Consider the following 25932-nt stretch of genomic DNA (forward strand, 5'->3'; position numbering starts at 1 on the left):
CTTCTCTGTGAATGGAGAATAGCAAACAGAAACACTGGAGCTACAAGACTGTAGCTTTTCAGGGAAGTCGCAGGATGTAGCCCTGTAGCATAGACCATGCAAGCTGCCTGTGATACAGTAGAAATAAGCGTGAGTTCGGACTCATGACTCAGCCACTCAATCTTTGTTGCCCTAGGTGAAGCAAGGTGTATCCTGTTCTACGGCTCACTAGCCCCAGAAAGTAGTTCCCATCCTTGATTTTACTTGACTGACATGTTTTTGTGTCAGTCTGTTGGTGAGACCCTGTGCTTGGTGTGTGTTGCAAATTCTTCACCTACCTGATCTCCCGGGATAGAACAAGAGCACACATGGTGCATTGTGCTGCTAAATTGATTTTAATTACATGTATTCAATGTTTCTTCCCTTGTTAATACCATTTGAAAATCCCTTTGTTAGATTTTTTTCAGACAACAGAGAACCACTCTGTCTGCATGTTTTTAAGAACAGAAGCAGTTAAATCAGCATTCTATTTGACTCTGCCTGTCTGTGCTTTGTCCTTCTGTGTGGGGTGTGGGGGTGTGTGTATGCAATTGATATAGGCAGACAGGATTCTAACCTGATCTTAAAAGCCTCTTTGAAGCTTGTGCTGCATACAAAATGTATTCAGGGACGTAGGTTCAATCCTCTGGTCCCTACCTGCAGAGGGAAAGCTTCAGGAGGGGTGAAGCAATGCTGCAGGTGTCTCTGTCTCTCTCCTTTTCTATCTCCCCTCCTTCTCAATTTCTGTCTCTATCCAATAAAAAATAAAAATGTTTTTAATGTGTTCTATACCCCTCTCCTGTCGCTTTCCTTTTGCATTTTCCTAAAGAGGTTTTCTGATGTCTGATATACTGTCAAGAGACTCTTGAATGTAAATCTCTGTAACACACCAGAGATAGCTCACCAAGGAGAACATATGCTTTGCCATGTATGTGGCCCAGAGTAGAGCCCCAGCACCACAGATAAATGTCAAAGCACTGGGGGAAGCTCAAGAGCAGTGGCATCTCTCCCTCCATCTGTCTCTCTCTAGGGCACCTGTGTATATCTGCTTATCCATTACCCATCCATTTAAGTTGACTGTCTAGTATCCATCAAGCTGAGTGCAGGGATTCAAATGAAAAGCAAGATATGTCTCTCCGCATCCAATATTTTGCTGTTACGTACAAGGATTGTCAGATGAATGAAACAAAACAATACATAGATAGAAAAGGGATAAGTCCTATTTCAGAAGTCTGTCCAAGGTATAAAGATAACCAGCATCTGGGAAGGAAGCACTAAATCTACTGGACAGTGAGATTTACATTAATTTTTCCCAAGTACCTTTCCAGACATCTGAGTTTAGGGTTTGCATGACTCATCATCTAAACACTCTCCTCAAAGTTGCACCAAGAGGATTTGCTTCTGCTTCTGCTCTTATCCTCTCTCAGCCCTAGCAAGCTGCTCTCCCATACCCAGTCACTGAATTCTCCCCAGGGGTGTTTGTCTGTCTCTGTATTCCTGAGTGCATGGTTGGCCCCATTCTGAGAAAGTTTGTCTTAACTGTTTCTTTCTTTTTTTTAATTTATTTTCCCTTTTGTTGCCCTTGTTGTTTTTCATTGTTGTTGCAGTTATTATTGTTGTTATTGATATCATCGTTGTTAGATAGAACAGAGAGAAATGGAGAGAGAAAGGGAAGTCAGAGAGGGGGAGAGAAAGATAGACACCTGCAGTCCTGCTTCACCGCCTATGTAGCGACTTCTCTGCAGGTGGGGAGCCAGGGGCTTGAACTGAGATCCTTACACGGGTCCTTGTTCTTTGCACTACCTGCGCTTAACCCACTAGGCTACCGCCCGACTCCCATGTGTTCTCTGTTTCTAATGGTATCTGGCACCTTCAGATTCTTTTTTTTTTTTAATTATTTTATTTATTTATTCCCTTTTGTTGCCCTTGTTGTTTTTATTGTTGTGGTTATTATTGTTGTCATTGTTGGATAGGACAGAGAGAAATGGAGAGAGGAGGGGAAGACAGAGAGGGGGAGAGAAAGACAGACATCTGCAGACCTGCTTCACCACCTGTGAAGCGACTCCCCTGCAGGTGGGGAACTGGGGGCTCGAACTGGGATCATTAGACCAGTCCTTGCGCTTTGTGCCACGTGCGCTTAACCCGCTGCGCTACCGCCTGACTCCCAACACCTACAGGTTCTTAATGAATGTTGAATTAACAGGTGAGCACAGGACCACCTCAGGTCCCATTGAGACATCATTTCCCTTCTAATTAATGAAGAGCTCACTTGCCCTCCTGTCACGTTTGCTTCATGAATTCTGTAAGCGCTCTGTCTAGTCCCACTCTATGCATCTTGGCCTACTCTGCAAAGATGAACACCACAACTTCTGAGTTTGCTGCTTTGACTTCCAGCAGTGGTTTATGTGTGAAGGGTTGAATCCAGATCTATCAGATAATGTTCTTCTTGAGTGACTTTGTCTGAATCTTATGTCAAATGACTCATTTGACACATTCCAGATGTTGAGGAGGCATCTCTGATGTAACAGATTGCTGTTCATTCTACATAGTCATTCAACTCCTATGGAGAGTGGGGCTGAAGTCCAACCTGTGGGCCTTGCTCCAAACCAAGAGCAATACAGACAACTGTGCACATGGGAAGCCATGCCAATCTTGAATTTGCACAATGGTGACCTCATTTTACTGTATTTTACTGTTGTAAGGTCTGTGTCCTTAAGGGTCTAAGTGGGATATCTTCCTGCTCACCCAAAGGCACTGTGTGCATAGCAGAAACTGACTTTTCTGAGATCAGACTAGATGGGGCATGTTCAGGGTGGTATGGTCATAGACCAAAAACTGACTTTTGATGATTCAAAAATCACTTTGGGGGCCTGATAAAAATAGCTTACCTGAATAGTGTACCTGCTCTTTCCTGTGTGTGACCAAGAGTCAAACATGGCTAGCACCACACTGGACAAAACTCAGTGCTATTCTGTGGTTCCCTTTTTCTACCTCTCTTTATCTGAAGAAGTCAGCCTGCTGCAGTGCAAGTCTGGTTGTGACAAAAGATGCAAATCAAAGCAATTTCCGATCTTTCTGTGCCCTAAAGACTATCAGCTTCCTTTATGCCCTGCATAAATTATTTGAATATAATTCTAAAGTGTTTTAGCTTGCTGACAGTCCTTACTATGGTAGGTAATAAATGTATCTTTGCTGGCCTAATGTGTAAACTGATGTATCAAACACGATACTATTGATAGTGGTACTAAAAAACATTTTCCGTGTCTTAAGTGTGTCTCTTGCTGGGTTCATTTTTCTATAGCATACATACCCATGTTGCCATGAGTAAAGTTCATTACAAACAAGAAAAACAGACAATGGAAAAATTTGAACAGAAAACACATAAGAAAGGGAAATACTATCAAGTTTTCAGAGACTATCTCCTCTTATGGGGAAAAAAATTACTTACATGTTAGTGCAAAATTCAATGGATTATGGCAAAGGAAAGAAGATCTATTTGTGGCAAAAGGCGTGAATCTCAGCATAACTCCTTCCCCACAAATGGCACATGGACCTAGGCAAAGCACCTATATTGTGTGTGTGTGTGTGTGTGTGTGTGTGTGTGTGTGTGTGTATCTCTGTGTGTGTGTATGTCTGTCTGTCTGTCTGTGTCTGTGTGTGTGTGTGTATGTCTGTCTGTGTGTCTGTGTCTGTGTGTGTGTGTGTGTGTGTGTGTGTGTGTGTGTGTGTATTCTTTATCTGTGGATTCATTTCACTATCTGTCTCTACTCATCAGCAAGTGGCAAATAGCATAGTGCATGTCAGAACTCTTTACAGGTTCAAAGCTACTGACTGGTCAGTATAACACACCTCTCTGACCATGCCAAACCCTGCATTTGACAGTGTATAGGTGACCAGGAAAGTAACTAGGAAACCCGGGATTCTGCTATACACCATCAGATAGCTACATTCACAAAATTTAGCATCAAAAATAAATTAAGCTGGTCCACTAGCCTTCATTAACCACCTGCTTCTCAGATGTGCTGTTTTCTGCAGTGGATGTTTCCAAATGAATTCAAGTGATCTCTGCACAATGACCCCATTCACCCCTTTATTTCATTTTAAATAGACTGTAGAGATAAAGACTAAAGAGTCAGGATCTACTTCTTTTTAAAAATATTTTTATTTATTCATTATTGCATAGAAATTGAGAGAGAGATAGGAGATAAAGAGACACCTGCAGCCCTGTGTGTTCAGCTCCCCCCATGCAGGTGGGGACTAGGGGCTTGAACCTGGGTCCTTGAGCACTGTAATGTAGGCACTTAACCAGGTGAACCATAACCTGGAACCTGTACTTCTTTTTTAAAATATCTATTTATTTATTTAATAGAGGCAGATAGAAATTGAGATGGGGCCAGTTGGTGGTCTCCCTGGTTGTGAACATATGTTACAGTGCACAAGATCTAAGTTCAAGTTCCTGGTCCCCACCTGCGGGGGGTAGTGAAGCAGGGCTGCAGATGTCTGTCTGTCTCTCTCCCTCTCTATCTCCCCCTTCCCTCTAGATTTCTGACTGGCTCTCTTCAGTAAGTAATGATAATAAAAAATATTAAAAAAGAAAAATTGAGAGATGGGAAGGAGAGGAAGAGAGAGAGATATATAGAGAGAGACCTACAGCTCTACTTTATTCTGGTGAAGTCTTTCCCCTGCAGGTAGGGATCGTGGGCTTGAACCTGGGTTTTTGCAGTGTGATGTGTGCACTCTACCAGGCGTGCCACCGCCCAACCCTAAGATTAGATTTGGACCATTTCTCTCCAGCTGTGTGATTCTGGATATGCTACCTGACCTTTCTGCACTTCTGTGACCACATCTAGAAGAGCAGAATGAACACTAATCATCCCACTCAAGTTTTTTTTTTTTTCTTTGTTTTGGTTTGTTTTCTCCAAAGGTAGAGTTAGATAACATAGGTAACCAGCATGTACACATGGCTCAAAGGTGAAGCTGGTTTTTATTATCCAAGGTCACAGAACTCATTAAAGGGATCCTGGGAATGTCACCCACCACACACCCTGTCTTTCCTTCCTGACCTCTGTGACCTTGAGCAACCTGGGGAAGAGGTAATTGAACAGCAGCTTCTTCTTCTTGAGAAGAAACAGAAGCAAAATATCGAAGCTATTGACTCAACCTTAAGGCAGTAAACAGTGCTTTGGTCTCTGACCTTTTCCCATCCTGGGGCCATCAATAACCTGGCCCCTGGCTGCAGCACAGGCCACTGATTTCTGATTGGGAGTCCTTTAACCTTGAACTGAGCTCCAGGTAACCAAGGCAACTAGAAGTCAGTTTTTGTGTCTGAGGAGGAGGAATCCATACATCAAGTCCCTAATGCAAACATGATGTGCATATGGGGGGGGTAAGTGGGCTATGAGACGTTATCTTTGAAATGCCGTTCTGCTCCTGGATATGCTACAGCATGCTTCCAAAGACTTTTTATCTTTTAAAAGGTAGCCAGACCTTCTCACCTTCTGCACCCCATAAAGAATTTTGGTCCATATTCCCAGAGGGATAAAGAATAGAGAAGTGGGTTGGAGGTGGGCAGTAGCATACCTGGTTAGGCACACAATATGAAGCACAAGGACCCCTGCAAGGATCCAGGTTCGAGAGAGCTCCTACTCCCCACCTGCAGGGAAATACTTCATGAGTGGTGAAGCAGGCATATAGGTGTCTTTCTCTCTCTCCCTCTCTCTCCTCCTCCTCTCTCAATTTCTCTCTGTCCTATCCAATAAAAGAGAAAAAAATGGCCTCTAGAATCAGTGGATTCATAGTGCTGGCACTGAGCCCCAGTTATTAAGTTATAAAAAAAAATAGGGAAACTCCCTGGGAATCTTGCCTCCCAAGAGCCCTACCTGACTAGGGAAAGATAGAAACAGGCTGGGGGTATGAATCCACCCACCAATATCCATGTCCAACAGAGAAGCAATTATAGAAGCCATAACACCCATCTTATGCACCCCGTAAAGAATTTTGGTCCATACTCCCAGAGAGATAAAGCATAGGAAAGATTCCAGTGGAGGGAATGGGACAGGGACCTCCGTTGATATGGAATTAAACCCCTGTTATCTTATAATTTGTTAATAATTATTAATTAACTAATAAAAAAGTAGCTCTCAATAGAGATCAACAGGCCATACCCAAAAGTTTTTTCTTTTTTTTATAGATGTTAAATTGTTTTATCTCCCCATGGCTCCACCTTTGAATGATGGACAGGTGTTAAATCCATGGAGTTATATGCAAGAGTATTCCCTCTTTTAATTAAGACATTGACCTCTAAACATACAAGTTTCTGAACTGTTTGCCCTGTGTCAGGACTGGGGATGCTAGAAACATCTGTAGTCCTTTCACCATGCAGTCTGCCCTCCTAGATCTGAAATTATGACCCCCTTTGTTTTCAGATCAAAATATCCCTCACCTTTAGTGCCATGTAAGTGGCGATGCTGTTCTCCCTGGTCCAGTCTGTTCATTGCCGTAGCTGGGATTAGTTTGTTTGTTACTTCTTTCTTTCTTTCTTTCTTTCTTTCTTTCTTTCTTTCTTTCTTTCTTTCTTTCTTCTTCTTCTCCTTCTCCTTTCTTCTTCTCCTTCTTCTCCTTCTCCTTCTCCTTCTTCTTCTTCTTCTTCTCCTTCTTCTCTTTTTTTTTTTTGCTGGGGCTTGGTGCCAGGACTTTGAATCCACTGCTCCTGGAGGTCATTATTTCCATTTTATTGGACAAGACAGAGAGAAATTGAGAGAAGAGGGGGGAAATAGAGAGGGAAAGAGAAAGACACCTGCAGACCTGCTTCACTGCTTGTGAAAGTGTCCTTCCTGCAGGTGGGGAGTGGGCTTGAACCAGGATCCTTGTGTGGATCCTTGTGCTTTATACTATATGCACTTAACCGGGTGCTCTACCACCCGGTTATCTGAGTTTAAGATCAACCTCTAGCTGCAGCAATCTCCCTTCTGTGGGTTCTGTGGGTAAAAAGAAATCAGAGTCATATTGAGAAAAAAAAAAAAAAATTCCTTCACGTGTCACCAATCTGCCCTCCTTCACTTCTGAGAACTTGGTTCTGAATGTCTTCACCTGTGTGTGCTCATACCTCTACCTCTCAATAGAACCCCCTCCTCCGTTAAGTGCCAGCAGGAATAGAGGACATGAAGACTTCTAGTGACCATCCTCCCCTGTGCTCCCTCCCAAGAAATGACCCATTCCATCTCCTGAGTCCTCTGTTCTCAGGCAGATCCTGTAGATGGCAGGTCCTGCTAAATTAACCTTTGGGAAAGCTTATCCAACATTCTTACCCATGTGTGCATTTATGATTTCCTTAACCCGACCAAAGCCCCAAGATAATCTGAGAAAATACCCATGCTTTCTCCCCCCACCTCTTTCCAATTTATTTTAAAATTCATTGGATGCCAGCTATCAAACAGTACTATAATCTAGAAAGTCCTGATAAATGATCTAGGGTTTTCAAGGCAGCAAAGTAGAGACAATCAGGATGACAGAGTGTTTAAGTGTCATTTTATTACTTTGAAAGTATTCTGAAACATAAACACTTGAGTAGCAAAGTGTGCCCAGTAGAGGGATGATCAGATCAGCTCTAATGGAATGATGTGGACTGAGACCAATTTGGGCTGTTAACATTCGCATGAAAATGGGTACAGCGAAAATGACTTGAAATCAGTGGGATCCCAAGCGAGAGTTAAATACCCAGTTCCTTCCTGCTAATCCTGTTTATGGCTCATTCTCTAAGCATAAGGATTGGAGTGTAATTCCAGAAAAGGAGAACCCGCTCAAACTCCGCCCCCAGGTATAGAGATGGCAGGTCAGTGAGCTGTTTGGTCTCCAAACAACTCTTGACAGGTAGGTCAGGGGGCATGCACCTGCCTCCTCCCTTGCGGAGGGACTTAGCCTGAGGAGACACAGTGTAGTAAAGAGGGGGATGTCCATCAGACTCAGTATTGCTGTCCCAGCTCCAGGTTTGTTTGTGTGTGGAGCCAGTGTTCCACATATGCACAGATTCACTGCATTCAGCCCACATTTTACTTCACGTAAAGAGACATAGAGATAGAGGTGGTGAAAGACACCAAAGCACCAGAGCTTTGCCCTCAGCAGGTTGTTCTCTTGTCTGGATCATCTATATTCTGGACTTAGTGGATGAACTTGTTTTTTCCCTGTTTTTTCTTCTATTTTTATTACTATCTATTATTATAATATTATTATTATTTACCAGAGCACTGCTCAGATTTTCTTCATGGTGGTACTGGGGACTGAACATGGAACATCAAAGTCTCAGGCATCTGAGTCTTTTTGTATAACTATTAATGCTATTTCCATAGTCATTTTGTTTTTTATTATTATTTTTTATTTATAAAAAGGAAACACTGACAAAACCATAGGATAAGAGGGGTACAACTCCACATAATTCCCACCACCAAAACTCCGCATCCCATCCCCTCCCTGGATAGCTTTCCTATTCTTTAACCCTCTGGGAGTATGGACCCAAGGTCATTGTGGGATGCAGAAGGTGGAAGGTCTGGCTTCTATAATTGCTGAACATGGGCGTTGACAGGTCAATCCATATCCACAGGCCTTTTGGAATATAACTAAAATATACCTAATAGCTATCTATAAAATGGAGACCCCCGCCCTCCCAACTCTTCATCTGCACTATTCCAGCATTTAGGTCCATGGTTGGTCAACAATTTGTTTGGCTTTTTATGTTAACTTTCTTTTCAGCCACCAGGTTCCAGATGCTAGCATGATGCCAACCAGACTTCCCTGGACAGACAACCCCACCAGTATGTCCTAGAGCTCTGATTCCCCAGAACCCTGCCCCACTAGGGAAAGAGAGAGGAACTTCTTTATTTTTTATATTGTTATTAGTGATTTAATAATGATTAACAAGGTTGTAAGATAACTGGGGTACAATTCCACACAGTTCCCACCACCAGAATTCCATGTCCCATTCCCTCCACTGGTAGCTTCCCTGTTCTTTATCCTTATGGAAGTATGTATCATAATTTTTGGTGTTGAGGATCCCTTTCCCTGTCTCTGATGCCTTTCTTTACCAGAATTCCTACATTGTTCAAGTTCCCAAGCACCAAGGGTAAATAAGACACAAGTCTGCCCATGTGTGTGGCCCCACAGTTTCCTTCCTATGTAGTCATGACTCTCTCGCTTAATGAGATGAATTGCATCACTACCTGGGAACCACTTCTGCACTGGTGACACATAGCGTGCTTTCTCTGTAGAGAGTGGCTTCTTGGCGTTGGGAAGACAAAATGTTCCCTGCTGGGTTACACTGCTTCTCTAGGTCTGTCCCCTGACTCTGCTCTCAGGGAAAATCTGGAATGCTGTCACTCCTGACCACAGTACAACACTCAAATCAGCCCTGCTGCTGCTGCTGCTCTTGTTGTTTGTGTTTTGGAGAACTATGGTGATTATCCTTGGAGGGGTGAGGGAGGAGGCATAGGGCTTGGGTAGTGGGACTGGTGTAGAACTATACCTTTGTTATCTCATAATCTTGTAAAAATAACCATAAAAACTACCAATAACCAATAAAATTTACAAAATTCAATTAAAAAATTAACAAAAATGGTGGGGGTAGATAGCATAATGGTTATCAAAAGAGGTTCTTAGACCTGAGGCTCCCAAGTCCCAGGTTCAGTCTCCTACATCGCCATATGCCAGAGCTGATCAGTGTTCTGGTTTAAATATATATATATATATATATAGAAAGAGAGAGAGAGAGAGAGAAATAACAAAGATACAGTCTCACTCGAACTAGGAAGATGACTCAGCTGTAAAGCACATCTGTGAGGCCTGGGTTTGATTCCCAGCACCACATAATTAATGCTGGAATGGTGTACTGTTCTTTCTCCATCTCCTCCCTGCCCAGCTTAAAAAGGAGGGGGGGGGCGGCTAGGACTAGGTAGAGTCAGCTCAGCTGATAGAGTGCACATTTTATTCCATCAGAGGACCTGGGTTCAAGCCCCACATCTCTTGACTTGTGAAGACGGAACGTTCACAAGTGGTAGAACAGTGTGGTAGTGCTCTTCTCTTTCTTTCTCTTCTCTTTCTTTCTCTTCTCTTTCTCTTGCTCTTGCTCTTGCTCTTTCTCTTTCTCTTTCTCTTTTTTCCTAATGTTTTCTCTTTCCCTTTCTGTCTATCAAATAAAATGTCTATATTCTCTGTTTATCAAATAAAATGCTCACCAGTAACAATGGAGATGTGCAGGCACTGAGTCCCAGAAATAACTCTGGTGGCAAAAAACATATATATAAATAAATAGAATTTATACATGGAATTTAATCACAAATTAAGTTATTATTATTATTATTATTGCTTTTTACTGCACCAGGATTGCCACTGGGGCTCAACTAAGAATCTGCTACGAGGCCGTTTTTCTTCCCTTATTTTTTTTTTTAAACTGGATAGATTGGACAGAGAAATTGAGAAGGGAGGGGAGAGAAAGAGACCTGCAGTCATACTTCACTGCCAGTGAAACTTCTCTCCTGCAGGTGGGGAGCAGGGGCTCAAACCTGGGTCCTTGTGCTTGGTAATATGTGTGCTTAACTGGGTGTGCCACAGCCTTGCCCCCCATAAAATTATTTTAAATAAATGAAAAGTTCATCTTTATTGTGCCAAGATGAATTCAGACCATGTGACGATCTTCCCAGGTCGCATTCAGGTATGGTGTTGTCTGTCTTCCTGTCATCGTAAAGTGATCTCAGCTGTTGCTGTCTCCTAGGAGTGCCAAGTCCCCATTTAAAAGTGGACCAGATGGGAATGCATGGTAAGGGTGAGGGCTCAGCACCAACCGTGATGACCAGGAAGAAGCCAGCTGCCCTGGACAGTGTTGCAATCCCGCCTACGCCTGTGCTGTCCCTCCTTGCGGCCTCTGCAGCAACGCCAGACGCAGGTGAGCACCTTTCTGCTGCTTTGGCTTCACCCCGGGGTTGGGGGTGGGGGGCATGGAGAAGACCCATGAACATATGCTGATGGAGACAGGCAAGAAAGCTCTGTATAGTCACTTGTCCATTAGTGCAGTGTATGTGAGCTGGGTCAGCACTGCAATTTCCCAGACCAAGAAAGTCTAAGGAAGTAAGAAAATCAGGCCACTCAAATAGTTCATTTGGGTATCGTGCTGCTTTTCCATGTGCGTGGCCAGGTTTGAGCCTGGTTCTCATGCATTGAAAGAAGTATTTACATTCTGGTCTCTTTCACCTTTCTCTCTGTTTCTATCAGTAAAAAAAAAAAAAAAAAAAAAAAAATTTGAGGGGAGATCACCTCAGAACATAGAAGCCAAGATACACTGAAAAAGTTTCCCACTTGGGGCCTGGCAGTGGTGCACCCAGTCAAATGCACATAGTACTAAGGGATCCGCACAAGGATATGGGTTCAAGCCCTGGGTTCCCAACCTGCAGGGGGGATGCTTCACAAGCAGTGAAGTAGGTTTACAGTTGTCTTTTTCTTCCCCTCTACCTACCTCTCCCTGCTCAATTGCTCTCTGTCCTATCAGATAAAATGGGGAAAAAATGGCCACCAGGAGCAGTGGATTCCTAGTGCTGGCACCGAGCCCCACCATTAACCCTGGAAGAAAAAAAAAAGTCCCATTTTATGCTATTAATGGTCCAGTAAGCAACAACTGGGTGGTAATAGCATTAATCACACTTTACCAAATCTAAAGAATTACCAGTCTGAGTCAATGACTGGGTATATATCTTCTCTTGTAACTCATAAAAGAAGTCTGTAAAATAAATATCTATGTCTTCATTTCCTAAGAGTAAGCAAAGGAGAGGAAAATAAACCCTTTTTTTTTTAGATAACTGTGGACAACATTCAGGATTTCAACTCATGTCCCAAATCTCTGCCCCCCAACCACTGTGTTTCACTGCCTGCCACTTCAGGAGTAGTACAGGGTAGTTGGTGGTCTTCCCTGATCCCTGCTATTTCTGTGAGTACACAAATCCCCCAGCAGTCACCAGATGCCTCACTGGCAGCTGGTAAAATACAAACTCTTTCTGGAAACACCCCAGACTGGTATCTTCCTCTGCATCTTTGTTGTTTGCCATTTCCTCTGCACAATTGCTCACCAGTTCCAGCACCAAAACCCTCCTCTGTCCGTTGCTTTCCTCCCTCCAGCCCGAAAGGTAAATCTTGCACCTGGAACTTGGAACACCCACTTTTCTTCTTTGAGAGCCACAGCCTCAGCTCTTGCTCACATCTCACAGGTCACCAGGGCCTAGTCAGTCACCTGCCCTTCCAACACCTTGAGCAGCCAATATGTCTACCATGCATTTGTCAGCTCTTCAGTGACAACTATAACAAATGCCTTCTGACTATTTCTCTCCTCCAATAGAATTGCTCTCAGAGCACCCAGAGGCAGGTAGATGGAAGTTCCAGGAAAATGTGCTACTGTCAAACACACAGTAGTATTTAGAAAAATGCCTATTACAACTAAGAAGGTATTCATTATGGCTACTTTTTCCAGGGTGATCCAAACAGTGTTTCCAGGGCTAGGAGATTTCAGGAGTGTGATTTCAGACTCATACCTGGTGTCACCACTCCCTCTGTCCCCTATTCCCCACAAGCAACACAGTTCTCACACAGTCCAAGCGACAGTTTGGCTCTCTTTGGGTTTTGTTTGTTTGTTTGTTTGTTTTCCAGCAGGTTAGTTTGATCAAATAACTTGACTTGTCTGTATACTGTCCTACATTCTGTATGGAAATGAGCGGTAATTGGAAAATGAGCCCAGTTGAAAAACAGAAGGAAATATACAGAATGGCACTTTTCAAGTCAATCCCACAAATTCTTCACTGGTATCTTGTGATAAAAAGACCTTTTCATAGATTAGTAATTGAAGGAAACACTGGCTTGCACCCCCTTCCTTTCTGCAGGTTTCTTTCCCACTAGTGTCCAGTGTGATATTCCAGGAGGGAAAGAAACAGAACTTCATAATTTTAATCTGACCAAAGGAAGTTTTTGTTTTGTTTATTTATTTATTTTTTTCTGTGAATAGCTTTCCACATCTCTTGGAGATGAGAAAGTGGTATGCTTCCCAGATGTTGCTCTGAAGATATGGAATCACCTCCCAAATATGGCAATAAATATGGCAATAAATCCTAACATCAACATCGTTGACATAGTAGGTGTGAAGTCGAAAGTTTTGCTGGGAATTCCCAGTGAATGACTGAGGCCAGCAGTTAGATCAGGAAGGCTGGGAAGACACAAAAGTTTGCAGAAGCTACTGCTGAGACTCAGCAGGGCAGGTGCAGTTTTTGGGAGGACAGATGAAGGAGCAATGAGAAGCAAGTTCCCTTGTCGGGGGCCTGTCCAGCTGGGAAAAGCTGAAAGATGCCATTTGACGCTAATGACGGATTTGGGCTTCAGCCTGTGCTACCTGCCCAGATAATTGTGTATCTGACCTTCTGTGTTAAATGCTGAAGACCTCTCTTTATGGATTTAGAAGTTAGCTTGTGTGCCTCTGCCTGTATTTGTCAAGTAAATATTTTCCAGGGGTTAAAGACAGCCCCCCTCCCCAAACATACCCCCAGTTTCCTTCCTGGAACTCTTTCCTTATTCGCTCACTCTTCTCTAGACCATCTCCTGCACAAGTTCCACCATTTACAAACAGGTGTAGAAACAGGTGGGTATTAAACTTTTAAACTGTAATCAGAGCTGAGCCTAAACTATCCTGTTTCAGGATGTAGGAATAGACAGTTTTCTTTTTGGCAGTGCTCAAGTGAGACCCTCATGAGAATTTCACACATTTGATCCATTTCCGGATCTTGAGCTGCTGAGCACAAATTTTCAGGGGTGGGAACAGTTCAGAGATCTACCCAGGTGCTGGAGACCAGACCTCCCTGAGACTCCACTTCCCACAAGCCTAGGGGAATTAGGACTGAGCGGCCTGGGCTCCTGTCCAACACCGTGTTTCACACGTGAAGGACTCTCTTCTCCTGAGGTCATGCAATTGAATCAGAACCCAAGCTTCTTGATTCACTGCCTGATTTCCAGTGGACTCTCACTTCTGTCCAACATTAGCAAAGGCGCATTTCTTCCTCCTCCCTAACTGTGAACTGCTCCTCCTTTTAGAGACTAGGAGCCAGGCAGTAGCGCACCTAGTTAAGCACATACACTACAGGGCACAAGGACCGGGTATCAGGCACCTAGTCCCCATCTGCAGGGGGGAAGCAAATCAAGACAAGTTTGATTTGCTTTTGGCTGAAGGCAGCAAAGGATTTATTTTCCAATAGGCCATTATTTCTGCAGAATGTTTTGGAAGACTTCAGTAACTAAAGGGCAGGGGGAAAGAAAAGAAGAGTAAGCTAAGTGACTTATAGAGTAAAATTGACTGAAGAAATCAGTTATAGATATAAAATACTTAAATAATTTGATAAATTGGAAAGTCGTATTTAAATATGACAGATGCTCAAGTTACTCTAGTTGCAACCCTACAGTTGGGGGGCAGGTAGGAGCAGGTGGTGGCACACCTGGTTAAGTGCACGTATCACTATGCACAAGGACCTGGGTTCAAGCCGCCCCTCCCCACATGCAGTGGGGAAGCTTCACAAGTAGTGAAGCAGGGTTGCAGGTGTCTTTCTGTCTCTCTCCCTCTCCCTCTCTCCCTCTTCCTCTCCTCTCAATTTCTCTCTGTTCTGTCAGATAAAATAAATTTAAAACTTTGAAAAGTCTCAGTTAGGAATCACTTAGTGACTGTGAGACAGAAAGTGAGTGCAGTTACAGTGGCTGGTACATGGTGTAAAAACCTGGGAAAACTAGGTTCCCTCTTCAAAGTACTTAGCTGTCAAGTGAAAAGTATTTGACCATTGCATGTAGGCTCTCAATAAATAATTGTCAAAGGATGAATAAGCTCTCAAATCAAAAAAATATTTTTAGTAAGTGATCTTTGGGAAATATATATATAATTTAAAAATATTTTTATTATTGGATAGAGGCAGAAATTGAGAGGTGTGGGGGAGATAGATAGAGGCAGAGAGATACCTGCAGCCCTGCTTCAGCACTTGTGAAGCTTTCCCCTTGCAGGTGGGGACCAGGGTCTTGAACCTGGGTCCCTGTGCAGTGTATGTGCATTTAAGCAGGTGCACCACCACGTGTGTGTGTGTGTGTGTGTGTGTGTGTGTGTGTGTGTGTGTGTGTCTATAATTTAAAAAGAACATGTCCACCTTATTTTCTTAGTATTTCAGTTGGAGAGTAATGGTTGACAGAAGTTTGACAACCTGTTTTTTCTAGCTCAAGAGCATGTGTATTCTTTTGTTTGTTTAAGGCAATTGTTTAGCTTCTCAGAGTCCTGGAGGAGTGCTGATGGTGTAGTTATTGATTTGGAAAGGAGAGTGCAGAAGAGAAGCTTTAGGAGAGAGTGGTGAGACTAGGAACACGTCAGTTTCTAAGCTACTAGGAGTGGGTGGTAGTGGCTCACTGATGCTCTGGCAGGTCAGCCAGATCGCACTGCTCAGTACTATTGATGAGTTACAGTCTCCGGGCAGAGCAGAGGAGGCCTGGTTCTCGGGACCATTGCATCACTATGCTGAGTAATTAGAGCAAAGGCAGGAAAAGCTTCAAGAAAGTTGGTTCCAACTGAGACACAAGTTGAAACAACTTCTCATGCACTGGCTAAATAATGATCAGATAATCCATACCTGAGTAAGTCGGGTGCCGGGCTTGCATCGTGGGAGAGAGACCAGGAACTCATGACGGCGTGGTAATACAATTCTTTATTCATGCGGGAGCTCCAGGGTTGGGTGTGATCACAGCAGGTTAAGCCACGTGGTGCCAAACAGCAATGGCCGCCTCCCGCTCTGCACACCAGCTCTTCTCCCGGGTCGGGAAGTGGGAGAGAAAAGAGAATGAAACCAGGAACAGAAGTGGGCTTTATAGGGTAAAACCGGAAGTGGCAAGTCGGAACAGAGATGGCTGGGAAAGAGGATGGAGAAAAGAAAGAGTGGGAAGGTAGAAAGCTTCCATAGCAACAGTTGCTAGGGTTTAACTGGCTGGATTAATGTACCCTGCAGGCTCTCGAGGTAGAAAGAAGACACATCAAAGGAATTGGTGGGGAATCTTTCAGGCAAAACAATGATTATGTAAATAGGCCATAGTATCAGCAGTGGAGCAGAGGGGGAGCAGGGGTCTGGCTTAATGTTCAACAGTCGGGCTAATTTTTCTGATCTTCTGCACGTTGAACTAACTTCTTAGTGAGGTTAGATGATGCCCAGAGAATTCATAATCCCACCCCTGAAAAAGGCCTTTCCATCCTAAAAAGAAACTGCAGGGCCAGGTGGTAGCACACCCTGTAGAGCACACACTACCTTGCACAAGAGCCCAGGTTCAGTTCCCGCTCCCCACTTGCAATGAGGAAGCTTCATGAATGGTGAAGAAGGGTTGCAGGTGTCTCTCTCTTTTTCTCTACATCCTCTTCCCTCCTCAATTTCTCTCCACTATAGGAAGTTAATAAAAAGGGGGAGGGGATCACCGGGAATGGCAGCTTTGTAGTGTAGACACCAAGTGCCAGTGATAAAAGTGGTGGCAATACAAATAACTAATAAAAATAACTAGATAATTAATAATTTAAAAGATACTGTGTTACTAAGGAGAGTACACATTGTCTAGAACCTGGAAAACAAGGAAATAAAACCTCTATGGCTGTGTGCTAAGAGTAGGACTGATGGGAAAACAAGCAGGCATATCTTTCTTGTTCTCTCTCTTTCTCTCACATACCCCGGATAATCCATCATCTCACACACCCCCAATATTCCATCACCTCACACCCCGATAGTCCATCATCTGGCACAACCCCTATATTCCATCACCTCACACCCTGATATTCCATCATCTGACACACCCCCTATATTCCATCACCTCACACCCCGATATTCCATCATCTGACACACCCCGATATTCCATCGTCTCACACCCCGATATTCCATCGTCTCACACCCCGATATTCCATCGTCTCACACACCCCCGATATTCCATCACCTCACACCCCGATATTCCATCATCTGACACACCCCCGATATTCCATCACCTCACAACCCGATATTCCATCATCTGACACACCCCCTATATTCCATTACCTCACACACCGATATTCCATCATCTGACACACCCCCTATATTCCATCACCTCACCCCCCGATATTCCATCATCTGACACACCCCTATATTCCATCATCTGACACACCCCTGATATTCCAACATCTGAAATAAGAGAAGCAGACATGAAACAAAGCTACTATCTAGCCAGATCTCAGCTTCTGAAGCTATTGCCCAGTTAGAGATAAAGGAGTGAGACAGAGTGAGCACAGCTGTGTCTGTCTCCTGTCAACGTGGATCCACTATTATCTCTAACTATAGAATCCACCTCATTTGATGCTATCAGAGCCCTGAAAGAGAAAGAATATTTAAAATTTGCCTATCGATGAGCTTTGAGACAAAGTTTGCTTCTGAAGATAGACTGATATTAGGTAAACCCATTTAGTTATTAAGCAAGCTATCAGTCCAATCTGAAGTGGTTGATACCTGTAATCAAGGGTGTGACAGATCTTAACTTTGAAAAATTAGTTTGACAAATAGAATAATGAGTTCTTAATTCTAAAGGAACCAGAATGCAATCTGGTATTTCAGCAGCTTGAACAGAATGTTCATGGAAAATGCTTCTAACTCCTAAATTCAAGGATTCCTACTTTTTCTTTTTTTTAAATTTTTATCTTTATTTATTAATTGGATAAAGACAGCCAGAAATTGAGAGGAAGGGGGAGATAAAAAAGGAGATAGACAAAGAGAAACCTGCAGCCCTGCTTCACCTACTTGTGAAGCTTTCCCACTGTAGGTGGAGACTGGAGACTTGAACCTGGGTCCTTGCACATTGTGACATGTATGCTTAACCAGGTGCACCACCACCCAGCCCCAGATTCCTGATTCTTCTAATAAGCAACTGACATCTATCAGAACATGAAGCCATATATGTGTGTGTGTGTGTGTGTGTGTGTGTGTGTGTGTGTTTGTGTGTGTGTGATATATGTATCACTGAAAAGGAATTTAAGAAATATAAAACTGGAGGGGGGCAGGTGGTAGCGCACCTGATAACTGCATGTTACAATGTGTAAGGACTCTGGTTCAAGCCCCCAGTCTCCACCTGCAGGGGGAAAGCTTTGTGAGTGGTGAAGCAAGGCTGCAGGTGTCTTTGTCTCTCTTCCTCTCTACCACCTCCTTCTCTCTCTCTAGATTTCTTACTGTCTCTATCCAATAAATAAAGATAATAATAAAAAATAATCATAAAATCATGGAAGCAAGGAGATAGCTCACCAGCTGACACACACGCCTTGTCGTCCATGAGGTGCAAGTTTGAGTCCCGACAACACTCAGGAAAGTAAGGGCACAGGAAGTGTTTTCCTTTATCTCTCTCTAGATGTATCTGTATGAAAGTGGCCCACTGCAGTGAAACTGTGAATGGAGGAGGCCCATGTTCTGGAAAAAGAATTGTGAAATGGTTCATACAACTTATGTTTTACCCTTTGCTGGAATCTTGACTTGGAGTTTCTAGCCTCAGTAACAGATCAGGTCAGCCAAAGGTCTTGTGTTTCAGAAGAAACCAATTAGAGCAAATAACAGGCAGGTTCACTGCAGTTATAACATCCGTGGCCATACATATGGGAGCTAAAGAAGTCTTCACATTATAAAATAAACTCACGCCAGGCCAGACTAATCACTTTGAATATACAGTATGAAGGCTTGCCCCAAAACAAGTTTTAGAGAGGAAAAAAAAAAAAGCATTATTTAAAAAAACAAATGACTTGAGTTGTCTGAAGTGGACCTAAGTTTCAGCCACACAAAACAAGTCTGTTTACCTAGAAAGTTCCCCTCCACTCAGTCTGGGTCATGAAGAGACCCCTCAGGTTGGGAAAGTTCCATGTTTCCTAGACACTCCCTTATTCAAAAAGCATCTGGCAGTCCCTCTAAAGTCTGGTGCTCCCAAAGGGGTAGATAGATTCTGTGTTCATCTACTCAGAACCTCCTAGAGCAGATGAATCATCTCTGTGGCCAAGGACATCAACACCCCATGAAGCAGCAAATTTTAAAACCTGAACATGACTCCTGCTATGAGCGAGCTCTACAATGTCAGCCAGCACCAGACTCATGATTCTCACAGTCACAGTGTGACTTTCAAAAACCTTAAAACTCATGGCAGAGGCTCATTCAATGCTTTGAGGAAACCGTAGGGCCAGGTGGAGGCGCACCTGGTTGAGTGCACACATTACAGTGCACAAGGACCTGGGTTCGAGCCGCTGATCCTCTCCTGCTGGGGAAAACTTTCTAAGTGGTGAAGCAGGGCTTCAGGTGTCTCTCTGTCTTTCTCCCTCTCTATCTCCCCTTCTCCTCAAATTTCTTTATGTCACTATCAAACAATAAATAAATAAATGGAAGCCACCACCTATTGTATTACATACAAATAGGTAATTCTGGTGTGAAGAAATATTGGAAGAACCATTGTCTTTAAAGAAAACAATGTCAAACATGATTGCTCAAGTAAGGGTCTATTGAGCAATAAAACCATAAGCTCTTGGTTTATCTTTACTACCTAGCAGAAGCCATTTTTATCTATTTCAGACAAGGAGCAACAAGTTAGCATACAACCAGATGCTTCAAGACCTTTAATCATCCGTGCCTTGTAAATCCAACAGAGGTGTGTTTCCCTAGATAATGTGTAACCCTGGAGCAGGTCTGTGAAATGATACTCCAGGGCTCTGATGAAAGGATAGATGCCCTGGCACTTAGCTTTTTTTTTTTTTTCCTTTGGCCTCCAGGGTTATCGCAGGGGCTCGGTGCCAGCACTATGAATCCACTGCTCCTGGTGGCCATTTATTTTTCTATTTTACTGGATAAGACAGAGAGAAATTGAGAGAGGAGGAGGAGATAGAGAGGGAGAGACAGGGGCTGGGAGAGACAGGGGCTGGGCAGTGGTGCACCTGGTTGAAGTGTCAGTGCTACTCCTAGTGTTTTTCCTGTTGTTGCTTTTACTTGGGTTTCTGCCTTGAAAGTTCTTTCCTTGCCCACTTTTTTCCTGCTACCTGGATGGCTAATCCATGCTTATACTCCAAGGCTCAGCATAGGAGCCTTCAACTCTAACAACTCAAGCTTAACAGCAGCTTTGAGAACTATACTCTGGCCATAGAGCTGGTACATGTGTTATTCCTCCTTGGCTCCTTGTAAGCCCGTGTTGTCAAGATGGTGATTATGTCTCTTGCTGAGCTCCCTGCTAGTTTACTGTCAAATATGTCAAAACCCCAGTACCTAGCACTAACATGGACAATATTAGATTGGTCACTATCTGTCAAAATACAGTATACAATAGTGATTCCCTATGTAGAACCAACCAGTGCATGCCAACAGATACTGGGGGACCCAAGTGGTGGCACATAGTACGAAGCCCAAAGATCTGGGTTCAAGCCCTGATTCCCCACCTGCAAGGTGAAAGCTTTGTGAGTGAAGAAGCAGTGCTGTGGGTGTCTCTCTGTCACTCTCCCTCTCTACCTCCCTCTTTCTCTTGATTTCTAGTTGTCTCTATCCAACAAATAAATCAAGATAATTTTAAAGTTATTTTAAAAATGTTTATTTTGAGGGACAGTTGGTGTCACACCTGGTTAAGTGCATGTATTAGCACGCACAGGGACCCAGGTTCAAGCCCTTGGTCCACACCTGCAGGGGGGAAAGCTTCACAAGTGGTGAAGCAGGGCTGCAGAGTTTCTCTATCTCTCCCTCTCTGTCTCCACCTTCTTCTCAATTTCTCTCTGTTGTATCAAAATAAAATTAAAAATTAAAATGAGAAGAGAAGTTGTACACATCAATATCTCCCTTCACTCAGAAGTTCAAGGACATTCTTCGGACCATTCACTCAGTGGAGAGCAGGAGCTTTCACTACTCTGTGCTGCACTTTACTGATTTTGCTATATACAACAGTCCCTATGGTCAGAGCCTAGATTTCCCAAAACCAGCAACTATATCCCATTCAGTGAATCTGGAGTATCCTTTGAATTTTCAGAGTCTTGGATTATAAGGGATGAAAGACAAAGAAGCAGAACCCCAGCTCACAGCTCTCTGGCAACTTGCAATCCTGTTTGAGTGTCAAGAGCCTTGAACAGTGCTAAATGCATGACAGATGTCCAGTAAACACACCTGCATTGATGGAGCTCTCTCTCTCTCTCTCTCTCTCTCTCTCTCTCTCTCTCTCTCTCTCTCATTGTGATTTTAAGAAAGACAGAAGGTTTAATGACAGGTTTGCAAGTGCTGTCCCTGTGTGAAGTTTAACTCAATTTATCTTCTCTGAATGTTTCGTATGGATTCTGCTTCCAGCCACCTCTCTCCACAGTCAGACCCTCTTAAAAATAGAGTAATGATAATAATACATTCCCTCTTCTTCCTAGTGATAGTATCATTCACACTTCCATTGAAGCACAGCGGGAGGCTTGGCTGCAAGGCTTCAGACTCAGGGGGAGTCAGGTGCGATTATTGTAATGAGGCCTCTACACTCCTGTGAAAGGCAGGAGAGAAAAACCTCCCATTCCTGAAGTGATTTATATTAAGATCTTCATTCCATATCAAATATTCAAGCTCCTCTTTATAAGTAGGAGAGAGAATGAAAGGAGACTCAACCAGGGGTAGACTTTTACGTGGCCAAGTGTGGAAGGCCACCGATATTTCATGGTTGATTTTGAGATGAAAGCTGTGAGCCAGCCTCATTCATTGGGTCTTGGCATTTCTAGAAGTCTAATTAGATTGTTGGATTAATGGTGGTGAGATAATTTAGTGTCAACTGAAAGCAACTGTGTTAATGAGAAGGGGGGAGAGAGCTTTGGATTTCTTGTAATTAATGGGGAGTTTTTGAAAAAAAAAAAAAAAAGAACTTCTTGGTCCCAGTGAAGGGCTCCTCTGTTGAGAAGGGGACCAGGGTCCTTCCTGCTTGCTGCTGTGAAAATGGCCTCCAGCAACATGGGACAACTGTAGAATGACTGTCACTGAGAATGAACTTCAGTGGTCCCCACAGGTTGAAGTTAGAGTGCAAGGTTACAGGGTCAGGGAAAGAGGGCTAGAGAGAAAAGAGGCAGTGAGAGGGCTGGGTGGTGGTGCACCTGGTTGAGTGCACATGTTACAGTGTTGGAGCTGCATTACAGTGCACAAGGACCCACGTTCAAGCCCCTGGTTCCCACCTACAGGAGGAAAGCTTTGTGAGTGGTGAAGCCGGGCTCCTGGTGCCTCTTTGTCTCTCTCCAATTCTATCACCCCCTTCCTCTCTATTTATGACTGTTTCTAGCCAATAAATAAAGATATTTAAAAAAAAATAGTGTTTAAGAAAAGAGGCAGTGAAAGGATAATGATTGTGAGGCAGATATGAGAAACAGAGATAGGCAGATGTTAAACACATGCCAACCCTTGCCAATCTACCCCTGGGAGGCACTGGAGTAATAGCAAAGCAACCTCTCAGGGAATTTCTATCTTTTATTTTTTTATGTCCTCCTTTTTTCCCCACCAGGATTCTTTTGGGGACTCAGTGCCTGCTCAGCTCCAGTGCTCCTACTAGAAGACTTGTATGTGTGTGTTTAAATTTTTTTTTTAATTGAGGGTGAAAGACAGAGATAGAAAGAGAGGGAGATACAGCTGGGGGCTGGGTGGTGGCAAACCCAGTAGAGCGGCATGTTACAGTGCATTAGGACCCAGGTTCAAGCCCCCAGGCCCCACCTGCAGGGGGAAGCTTCACAGGAAGTTAATCGGCAGGTATCAATCTCCCCCCTTTTCCACTCTGTTTCTCTCTGTCTATATCCAACATAAATAATTAAAGAGAGAGACCTGCAGTACTGTGCCTCTGCTCATAACCAACCAAACCCCCCACCCCCACTCCCTACCCCTGTGAGAACCTGGGGCTTAAACTTGAGTTCTTGTATATTGTGATGTGTACCCTCTACCAAGTGGTTGGAAGTATCTTTCTGCTTCTGCTTAAACTAGATTCAAATAGACTAGAAGGGCCTCTGCAGACTCCATCTGTGTTATAGAGAAGTTAAATTATAAATATTACCTGACTAAGAACTGGGAAGCCAGTGCTTCCTCTGGCCACCACACAAGTATGAAGTGGAAGTTAGGATTTGGAATTCAAAGACCAGGGTTCCTACTATACCACTTAGAGTGCTCATTCATTTCCTTGGATAAGTCACTAAGTCTGAGGCTCAGTTTTGTCATTAAAATGGGAAAACCAACCTGTACTTTAGGCAGTAGTGAAAAAGAAGAGAGATCACAGCTGAAAACATCAATCACATACTGAAACATAGCATAGTATTGTTTTATGGCCTCCTCATGTCAAAAATGAAAGCATGGCATGCCCTGATTTAATCATACTGGGTCATAATTTAGTCATGTTATGACTCCGACTGTAACACCCATTAAGTCACTATTTCTATACAAGTTTTAACCTCACTGCCAGCCACCAGATACAATCAAAACTCCCTATGTGTGAAGGCTTTAACTGCTATATCAACCTCATTTTACTGAAGTCCTATAAATCCTGGTTATAAGAGGACAAATATCTCTTTATATAGATGTCACTGTAATACATAGAAACATAATACTAATTCCTGTCCTAGGAGTTTTCACATTAGGTGCAAATACCTGGTTTCAAGAAAGGAGAGGACCAGTTCACATTCTATGATGTGTTTTTAATTTTATTTTTATTAGTGATTTAATAATGTTTAAAAAAACCAAAAGATATGGTCCGGGAGGTGGCTCAGTGGATAAAGCACTGGACTCTCAAGCATGAGGTCCTGAGTTTAAGCCCCAGTAGCACATGTACCAGAGTGATGTCTGCTTCTTTCTTTCTCTCCTCTTATCTTTCTCACCAATAAATAAATAAAATCTTATAAATAAAATAAAGAAAGCCAAAATATATCAGAAGTATAGTTCTACATAGCACTCACATCACATTTCTGTTCTCCACACCCTCTACCCCTACCCCCCCAGGTAAACCACCATAGTTTCTACAAAGTCTTTGCAACAGTTTGGCTGCATTTGGGGGGAAATAAATTCTTGTGTTTCAATTCTTTATATTGCACATGTGAATAGAGAAATCTGACAGTTGTCTTGGAACAATGCAGGTCACTTGGTAACAAATATAAACTGTAGTAATAAGCACCTTGGAACACAAAGGATTGAAGGATAAAACTCCTTGACTTTACCTCTTCCCCACTCCCCTACATATTTTAAAACACCAGGCCTGGGGATGGGAGTTTGCAGATTCATGCCTGAGATTCCAGGGTTCCAGTTTTAATCCCAAGTATCACCATAAGTCAGAACTGAAAAATTCTCAAGTGAAAAGAGTAAGTTTCTTGGTTTTAAAAGAATAGACTGAGTTACAATCCAAACTGCTAACAGAGCTATCGTTTGGGGATTACATTTTAACTGAGTGGTACTAAAGCATGCAGAGAGGAGTGGAGATGGCCTCTTAAGAAAGGGTCCCCATTCAGTAAACAAATAGAAGCACAAGGGATGGGTTGACAGCCTTTTTAAGATGGGAGTTTCTGTGACAGTAATGCCAGATGAAAGGGGAATTTAGTTTGAGATCAGAGCTAGAGTACCTAGTGGCCAGGTGGTGATGCATCTGGTTACGCTCACACATTATGGTGCACAAGAACCCAGGTTCAAGCCCCCAGTCTCCACCTGCAGGGGAGAAGCTTCACTAGTGGTGAAGCAGGGCTGCAGCTGTCTCTTTGTCTCTCTCCCTCTCTGTCTCCTTCTCCCCTTTCAATTTCTTTCTGTCTCAATCCAGTAATATATATTTTTTAAATAAATAAGATAAAAAAATAACTCAAGTGCCTTAAATTCTAGAGTAAGTGTTGATGACCCTTGGGGGGGAGCAGGGGTGCAATGACAGTGAAATAGCACCTTGAGTTTGATTAGACTACAGAAATTTAGACCCTTTTTAATTATTATTGGCAGCTTGTAAACATCAGCGATCCCCAAAACTCTTTGACTTAGTGAGACTCAGACTATGTAGCAATCCTTGATTCAATTTTTTTCCCTGGTAAAAGCTAATTGATCCCCACTGGCATATGTCATATCCTAGGGGCCCTGTTGTCCAGTGTCTTGTGTCCACCCCTCATTATACCCTATCCTAATTCTAACTAGCCAAACTCACTTTATAGGCTGCCTGGCTTCCTGTAGGGAACCATTAGAAGTGGTTGAATCGGATCAGAACAATGTTTAGGAACATTATTAATCCAGCAGAAGTGACACCGGTCATCTGTAGTTAATATTTCCTGTTATTTTATTATGGACTTGGGTTGTTGGAAAAGACCATTGAGACTGTGAAATTGAGAGAAAATTGGCACTCTGATGCAGTCAACAGAAGGAAATTAACAGGGAAATACAGGATTTTCACTCCTTATCTGGCTCTTAAATACCTTTGCTTTTTTGAGGAGAATGGCATGAAACTGCCTCTGAAATAGTCATTCTTTCTTGAACCCTTAACTTATGACTTTTAAGATATGTGCCCTTGGGGGAAATATTTGACCTTTGAGGTCTGGGTTTTCACTTCTGTACAACAGAGAGAGCAATGCCCTTATGTGTTAGCTAGTACAGTTAAATGAGAAAGAATAAAATATTGCCTTCTAGGGGCCAAGGTGGTGGTGCACCTGGTTGAGTGCACACTTTACAATATGCAAGGACCCAGGTTCCAGCCACCAGCCCCCACCTGCAGGGGGACAGCTTTGCAAGTGGTGAATCAGTATTGCAGGTGTCTCTCTTTCATTCTCCCTATCTCCCCTTCCTCTCAATTTCTAGCTATCTAATAGCTAAAGATAATAAAATATTTTTTAAATATTGTCATCTCTACTGTAAGTCCTTC

At 43.1% G+C, this 25932-nt stretch overlaps 1 protein-coding gene across 3 annotated transcripts in view; it reads left to right on the forward strand.

The window, feature by feature from the left end:
- The window catches only part of SETBP1 (SET binding protein 1), a 467429-nt gene that overhangs the window by 416433 nt on the left and 25064 nt on the right, over positions 1–25932 (forward strand). For all 3 annotated transcript variants that reach the window (XM_060173802.1, XM_060173804.1, XM_060173803.1), the window contains one exon: positions 10778–10948. In XM_060173802.1, coding sequence (XP_060029785.1) covers positions 10778–10948 — 171 coding nt within the window. The remainder of the gene's footprint in view (positions 1–10777; positions 10949–25932) is intronic.

Source organism: Erinaceus europaeus, chromosome 15 (assembly GCF_950295315.1).
Source record: "Erinaceus europaeus chromosome 15, mEriEur2.1, whole genome shotgun sequence".
Classification (NCBI taxonomy): Eukaryota; Metazoa; Chordata; class Mammalia; order Eulipotyphla; family Erinaceidae; genus Erinaceus; species Erinaceus europaeus.